General features: G+C 53.6%; 1 protein-coding gene across 1 annotated transcript in view; it reads left to right on the top strand.

Moving 5' to 3' along the window:
• Positions 1-801: 801 nt before the first annotated feature.
• ADCY3 (adenylate cyclase 3) overlaps positions 802-8,267 on the top strand; it is an 89,454-nt gene continuing 81,988 nt past the window's right edge. The window contains exon 1 of the mRNA XM_007455506.1: positions 802-1,473. Within this exon, the coding sequence (XP_007455568.1) occupies positions 802-1,473 (672 nt within the window). The remainder of the gene's footprint in view (positions 1,474-8,267) is intronic.

Here is an 8,267-nt window from a genome sequence, read left to right as displayed (position 1 = left end):
GGACCGTGGCTCTGGCGGGGCGGCGCGGCTCCGTGGGAAGCAGCCCCGGGGCGCGCTGAGCCCTCCTGTCCCCTACCACTGCACGCGTGACTCGGCCTCGCAGCCCGCGAGGGGACCATTCCGGACCACGCGGCTCCTGAGTTTCCGCACAGGTAAACGGAGGAGCAGGGCCAGCCTTCCGGAGGGCAAACAGTGCCCCGAGTTGGGGAGCCCGAGTGGCCGAGGGGCTGGGTGGGAAAGGAAGTAAACAGAGGAAGATTCGGGAACCCCCAGGATGGCTCTGGGTTTTTTCTAGCATGTTTTATTTAGACCTTCTAAGGCTTGGGCCTGGAGGAGATTTACGTGAGGAAGTCAGGGACTGAGAGAGACGAGATGACCAAGGGTGTGACGGATGGAGAGGTGGCCAGGCCCGTCCATAGGCAGAGACAGGAGACGGAGTGTTTGGGCGGACAGGACTAAGTGTGTGTGGTCGGGTGGTGGAGTGAGCGTGGGGGGGGGGCGGGAGAACGGCCCTGGTTCTGGAGCCCCTTGGAGCAAGGATTCTTTGAGGACAGCTGGAGTGGGTTGTGGAGAAAGCACAGGTAGGAAGGAAGAGGGGCTTCTACTCAGTGATGTCCTTTTAAGTTCCAGATGGTCAGCGCTGCCTGTGCCGGGGGAAGCCAGCTCTGTGTTCCTGCCCGAGGGGGCCGGCCGTCAGCCTGCCCCAGGTCCCCGAGAGCCCTGGTAGGTGGCCCATTCCAGAGTCCTTCCTCTGGTCACCGTCCGCTTCTCCAGAGCCAGTAGAAGCAGACACCAGCCAGGATGCCGAGGACCCAGGGCTTCTCCGATCCTGAGTACTCGGCCGAATACTCGGCCGAGTACTCCGTCAGCCTGCCCTCTGACCCTGACCGCAGGGTGGGCCGGACCCATGAGATCTCTGTCCGCAACTCGGGATCCTGCCTGTGCCTGCCTCGCTTCATGCGGCTGACCTTCGTGCCGGAGTCCTTGGAGAACCTGTACCAGACCTACTTCAAAAGGCAGCGCCACGAGACGCTGCTGGTGCTGGTGGTATTCGCGGCCCTCTTCGACTGCTACGTGGTGGTCATGTGCGCGGTGGTCTTCTCCAGTGACAAGCTGGCTCCCCTGGCTGTGGCCGGGGTCGGGCTGGTGTTGGACATCATCCTCTTTGTGCTCTGCAGAAAGGGGCTGCTGCCCACCCGGGTCACCCGGAAAGTGGTGCCCTACCTGCTGTGGCTGCTGATAACAGCCCAGGTCTTCTGCCTGGGCCTGAACTTCTCCCGCGCGCACGCAGCCAGCGACACGGTGGGCTGGCAGGCCTTCTTTGTCTTCTCCTTCTTCATCACGCTGCCCCTCAGCCTCAGCCCCATCGTCGTCATCTCTGTGGTCTCCTGCATCGTGCACACGCTTGTCTTGGGGGTCACCGTGGCCCAGCAGCAGCGGGACGGGCTGAAGGGGATGCAGTTGCTGAGGGAGGTGAGTCCCACCTTTTGTCCCACCCAGCGGCTTCTCTTCCCAGCAGCCCTCAGCTGAGGTGGTACCCGTTTTGGAGATGGGGGTGGCATTGTTTTCTTTGCCCTTGAGTCAGAATGTCGGGGGGGGGAGGGGTCGTGGTCTGGGGTTCTCATCTGCCTGTGCAGGAAGGACCAGCTCTCCCTCAACCCCTGGCTTTGCCATAGAGCTTGTCTGTGGTTAGGGGTTGGAGGATTTCCAGACATTGGCCACTCTGTCACCTGTGCCCAGCCCGCGTGGGTGGCAGGAAAGCCCGCCTGGGCCTCGTCTTGAGCGATGCAGCCTTGTGTTTGTCGTTGAGCTCTGCTGGGAAGACCTCTTGTGGGGAAAGAGGGCACCTTTGGCTTCTGGTCTCTAGCTTGTCATTGACTGGTTTCGGCGAGAGACCGAATGTGTGGACTCAGTGCTCCTCTGTCAAATGGGGACAGAGTTGGCCTGCCTAAAGTGGTTGTTATCAAGATCAAAGGTTGTGGGGAACCTCAAATAAGGAGACGTGAAGGACTGTGTGTGTGTTGGTCGTAAATCCCACTTCTGCTGGGAGCTCAGGGTGCCCGAGCAGTCAGATGATGTAGGGAGTGGTGGTCTCCCCACAGAAGGCATGTCATGGGGATGCAAACGGAGCCAGGGTCGCCGGCCACAGTGAGGGGGTGTCTGCTGGTTCCGGAGGATGCCTTCCTGTGGAAGGGGCGAAATTTTGGCCTCAGCTTAACTAATAGATAGTCTTGTGTTCCCACTGGGTGCCAAGACCCTGAGTAGGTCCTGAGGGGCTACAGAGATCGGGAGGTGTGATTCCTGGCCTTGTGCACTTATTATCTGGTAACCTGTCTGGGGGCGGGGGCTCCACGGGGCTTAGAGTCAATGAATTCCACAGTTGTGCGTCCTGCCCACTACCTGCTTATTTTATATATGAGCCCAGAGATGGAGAGTGACCTCTCTAAGGCCACACAGCTAGTTGTGGCAGTCAGCGGCTGGAATGTCCGTTTCTAGATTCCCATTTCAGTGCTCTTGCTACTACGACACACTGCTACCGCCATCTTGGCCAAAGCCATTAGTCTCCTGTGATTGGGGGCTGAGTGTCCAGGGGCGCAGCAGTGCCGTTGGTGGTTGATGCAAGAAACCTGTGGGGCCGTCCCATTGCCTCCCGCTTAGTTAGATTGAAACACAGGTTTTTCTTCTGTTTTAACTTCTTCCTAGTTCTTGGGCCAATATTCTTCCTGTTTTCCCATTCTGGCTCACACAGTGTCCTCTCTCACAGAAGCTTTGTGTGTTGATGCTGCAGGGGCCCAGCCCTGGGCTGGTGCACACGGATTGGTGCAGGCACACTGAAAGGTCCCTTTTTCTCCCAATGCCCTGTGCATAAAGGGTGACAGCCTGCCGTTCCCCTCATGACTTCCGGGTTGTTGAACCTAAGGTTGTGCTGCTGCCAGCTGAGGGCCCTGCTGGAAGCTGTCTTGGGCAAGAATGGCGAGAGGCATTCCTATCAGGAATCGGTGACAAGCACAGCTGGGGGGCAGATAGGTGGGCATGGCAGCCTCTGGGGCCTGGGATCAAACTCTGAACCCTTTCCTTTTACTGAACAGTCACTTCTAGCCCTTTCCTCTCTGCCAGGGCCCCTGGACCACATGAGTTTCCCGTATGCTTTGCTGCCCATGAAGGGAGCAAATCAGAAATTCTCCCCACTGGAGCCCAAGAGGCTGAACCCTTGATTGCTGGTGTCCTTTGGGCGCTGCTAAGAAACAAAAACTCCAAAAGATTAGGAAACAGAAAAAAAAGATAGAAAAATAAGTAAATCAAGAATAGCAATATTAGCATCCCAGGAGAGCCTGACCTTGACATGGAGGCAGTGCCTTGGATACAGCTTTGGGACTAGATGGGGAGGGAGAGGTGACTCCCAAGGTCCATTTGGGAGCCCGAGAGAGAATGCAGGAGGCCCCAGCTTTCAGTGGGCTGTGTTCCAGAAGTTTCTGAGTCACTTGTTTGGGACTAATGTGACTTTTTATATATATTTATTTATTTTTAATAATTTAAAAAAATATTTATTTAGGCTGCACCAGGTCTTAGTTGCAGCATGCATGTGGGATCGAGTTCCCCCAACAGGGATCAAACTTGGGCCCCCTGCATTGGGAGCGTGGAGTCTTACCCACTGGGGCCATCAGGGAAGTCCCATCATGTGACTTTTTAAAAGGTGCCTGAGTTCCCAGGCCCACCCACCAAAGTCTTAAGTCACCGTGTCCCTGCATTTGGTCTCTCAGAATACGGTGGAACTCTGAGCCCCCTGTGGCCCTGTGTTGTCATGGAGAGAGCACCTAGACACCGACCCCCTGGCCATGGAATGAAGGTCGCTCACCTGCCTGCGGCTCCCCTGGTCCCCTGTTACCTTCCGGCATGGGGCACCATCAGGGATAGGAGCGGGCAGGGGCTGGAGGACAGGGATATGAGAACCGGCAACCAGACCCCCTCTCCCCCCACAATCAGAGTAGCACCAGCCCCCGGCACCTCCTTGCTTTGCTTTCTTCTGCCCATAGACTCCCTTTTTCTTTCCCTTCTCCCGTTACCTGTTGGCTCCAGCCAGGGACCCCCTTCTGGGTTGGTGGGGGGATGAACCCAGTTTCCCAGTTAGAAGCAGACACTGGATTTCTGGGGGGTTTGTGAGTGCTGCTGTCACCGGCAGCACCAAAGGAACCTTTCCAATGCCCAAGTCGTCTTCCTCTGCACCCTTCATCCCCTCAAACCCATATTTGGCTCTGTGGGAGAAAGACAGAGGGACACAGGGGCCTCGGGGTAGCCTGAAGTATCAGAGACAAGCCACACAGCCTGCGCTGCCTGGATTCTCTTGGGAGGTAGGCAGGTCAGGGTTCCCACTGAACAGCAGGTGGAGTCCGGGGCTGTGGGTTGGGGCGATGCTGGGGCTTCGTTTATCAGTGAATGGGTGGCTCTAACTGAGCAACAGGTACGGGCCTCGCAGCCTTTGGGGTCTGGGACTGAAGGGCGTCAGATAATGTCGTCGGAGGCTGTGGTGGTGGAGAGCGCAGCATGGGGCTGGAGGCGGGAGGAGCGAGCTGCAGCCGGCAGGCCTTTCCCACGTCCCTCCCCTTGCCTGGCTCCTGGCCCAGCTTGCCTTTTACCCCGAGCTGCCCAAGGGGTGAGCTGATGAAGCAGGAGGGGGTGGAGGGCAGGACCAGGCAGCTGCTGATGGGGGAGGATGAAGGGGGAGATGGAAGTGGGGAGAAAATGCAGCCGAGGTAGGGAACATTCCTGTGGCCCGTGGCTGCTCCCAAAACCCTCACATGTGCCCACAGACACCTGTTAGCTTCTGACAGAGTCCTTAAAGGAATGAGACTGTGGCAAGTTAGGAGCAAGGAACCCCTGAAAAATATTTTATAGCTTTATTTCACAGCAGAAAGGCTATTTAGGGGCAAAACTCTCTCATGGAGTTACTAGCCTGTTAAGACCTTTATTCACAAATGAGAACATGATAGAGCAGTGAATGTGTGGTTTCTTTCACACCTACAAATCACAGAGCAAATCATTCGCCCAGTGAATGAACATTCGGCTCCGGGGGGCTTCAGCGGGGAGGGTGTGAGGAAGCTAATGCTTCAGATGCCCTGTCTGTAGGCTGGAGCTAAAGTTCATACACATCGTCTCAAGTAATCCTGGGTGTTACTGGCTCCATTTTACAGATGAGGAAACTGAGACTCAGGAGGATGAGAGAAGACAGAGGGCCTGGGTAACTGGGGAGGGATCACTGGTGAGTGAGGTGGTGGGTGTGTGGGGCAGGGGCCTTCCCTGAAAGCCTCTTTTTCTCTGGAAGCTGGCATCTGAGCCTCCTTCATCTATGGCTGCCCCCAGCTGCCTTTGCTATAAGCAGTGTTGAAGAACAGTGCCAAGAGGTGGGAGGACCTAAAATATCATAGGAAGCGCCCCTCTGTTTCACCCTGGGAATTGGTTGCAAGGGCAGGGAGAAGCCTGTGACAGAATGTTCCTGTTGGGAACGTGGCCAGGAGTGTATGAGAAGTGAGTGGGGGAAGCAGGAACGGGAGCTGGGTGGAGAGGCAGCAGCCTGCGGCTCTGTGCAGCTGAGGCGTGTGTGCAGGACACAGGCTGTGAGGGGGCAAAGCCAACCCAGTTCTTGGTCCTTTGGCCCTGGGCTCTGCCCCTGTCCCACAGATGGCTCATCCTCTACGAAAAGAGTGCAGACGGGTATCATGTAGGAACTGGGATAATAAGGAAATGCACAGAAGGGGACCAGGAGGCCATTGAATCCAGCTGCACGTGGGGGAAGAATAGTCAATTATTGAACATGTAGACAACTTTGCAGAAAGTTCCCCCCTCAATGCTTCCCCTGGTCACATTTCTCTGGGGCCTTTTCTGATCCTTTTCTGTGTGTAAACAGGGTGTTTCCAGTCTGGCACCATCGTGCAAATGCATTTTAGGCCCCACCTTTCACCCACAAGATTTCACTGACATTTTGCCATGCACATCGGAGTCCTCGTGTTTATTATTTTAAATCAACGCTTTGTCACCAGCTGGGTTTTTTCTGGAGAGGGCTGCGTCAGTGGGGCCCGGTCCAGGCACCAGTCTCCATGCCAAAGTCTGGTGAAATCTCTAAGAGGCAGAATTGCTAGGACTCCAGGTTATTCTGCAATTTCTTCATCAATGTGCAGTGAATCCCAGTAGGGTGCTCCAACCCCGAATAAACCTTCAGCCAACCCCCAGCTGTCCCCTCATGAACATACGCACTCGTGATGATCTACTTTACCGCGGGTACAGTCCTGACCAACACTCAGACGTGTGAGCTCAGAGATAACCCCTAGGTGGAAACCCAGCGAACATGGGGATGGACAAGGTACTCAGTTTATTGAACTCTTGCTGTATTTCAGTCAAGTATTTTCCAGCAAGAGGTAGAAAGTATTTTCTTTTTACAGATGGGGAAACTGAAATGTGTGATGAGTGAAGTAGCTTGTCCGGAGCCACATAGCTAGAAGGTAGAGGAGCAGGGTTCGAATCTAGGTCAGTGGGATTCCAGAGTTCCTTCTCTCCTGCAGTCATAAAAGACCTTCTGTAATAGTCTATTGAGATACAGTTCCAACAGGATTGGGTCTTTAGTTTCTCCACCCACAACCATCAGAAGGAACAACATGGGGGTTGAGGAGGTGTTTCTAGGGGCAGAAGTATTGCTGCTTATCAAGGAGCAGAGCTGTCTGGGGGTTCAGTGTGGCAGCCGACTTTCCTTATACACCTTTAGGAGGCATTGTTACACTACAGGACATTGTAGTAACCAATATCTGTAATCATGACGTCCACTTCAAGAGAATATTAAATTACAGTCAGTATAAAGTGAGGTCTAATACTGCATTCTAAAAACGTTTTTGTCAGAAATGGATAAGAACACATTTGGACAAATAAGGATTACATTTTGGCTCTCTAGGAAGTTCACTAATGTGGGTTGGCCCGTTTCTCAGTGGCATTACTGCACATGTATTCCTTCATTTACCCTGTTTCAGTTATGCATGGTTATATAACATATAACCTCAAATTTTAAAGCAATAACAACTTATTGGCTTAAAACAATAACAGTTTATCTCATGATTCTCTGGGTTGACTGTGCTCAGCTGGGTGCTGCTCTGCCTCACATGGCACTGGCCGAGGTCACTCAGTACTTGGCTGCCTGGACTATTTCATTCATTGCCGGCATTCAGCTGACAGCTTTGTTGGCAAGCTCTAAGAAGGCCTTACTCACATGTCTAAAGCCGTCGAGCTTCTCCAGTGACCCCTCCAAGTGGTTAGCTTGGGCTTCCTCACAGCATGGTGGTATCTGGGAGACAGTGGTAGCTATCGGAGGTTTTAAAGGCTAGACCCATCACTGTTGGTCAAAGCACATCACAGGGGTAACCCAGGTGCAAGCTGAGGGGAAATTGATTCTACCCCTTGACATGAGGGTGATATGTACGTACAGGGAAGGAAGGAAGGGAGGGCAGCCGTCTTCTGAGGCTATTTACTAAACCAGGTGGCACGTGGTGGATGTTGGGGAAAAGAGAAGAAGAGAGCCATGAGTCTGGGTGAGGTACCACAGGATGCCTCAGAAGTGAGAATTGTGGTCCACTGTATAGTCGGCTGTATAGTGAGCCCTCTGTATCTGTGAATGTGAAACTTACAGATATGGAGGGCCGACTGTCTTCGTTGTACTATGCCATTTTATATATGCCATTGTTATCCACGGAGGCCCCGAGAACCAGTCTTCTGCAGATACTGAGAGATGACTGTATATAACTTTTTGAAGGTATTGGTTCTCTATGAGAGCCAATACATCATTTCTAAGATTTTTCAGAAAGTTAGAAACTGCATTGCACATGAAAAGATGATGGCTCGTGGTTCACCTGCATGGGCTTTGCCTTACCTTACCTTCAGAAGAATTTTTTTCTTAACTTTTCCAACACGCATACCCTCTCTGTCCAGGGCACTGCACTAGGTTACGGGGATGCACACCTGCCTCTAGTCATGACCCCAGCACCAGTGCCGGCCCTTTCTCTCCACATGTCAGCTAGATGGGCAGCCTGGCTCTGACGTTTGTATTCCTTTCCCAGGACGTGGGAATTTGCCTGTGTGCATCCTTCAGAAACATGTCGAATTTGTCTTCCTAGCAGGTTGTTGTTTGCCTCAAGGAGAGTAAGACCAATAGTACAGGCCCTCTGCAGCCCCTTGCAGTGCCTTGGTCCTGACTGTCACTCTAAATGTTTGTTGAATAAATACATTCCTGC

This window comes from Lipotes vexillifer, unplaced genomic scaffold (assembly GCF_000442215.2).
Source record: "Lipotes vexillifer unplaced genomic scaffold, Lipotes_vexillifer_v1.1 scaffold131, whole genome shotgun sequence".
NCBI classification, from domain to species: Eukaryota; Metazoa; Chordata; class Mammalia; order Artiodactyla; family Lipotidae; genus Lipotes; species Lipotes vexillifer.
Note: the sequence above shows the minus strand (reverse complement) of the source record. Positions and strands in the feature narration are given on the sequence as shown.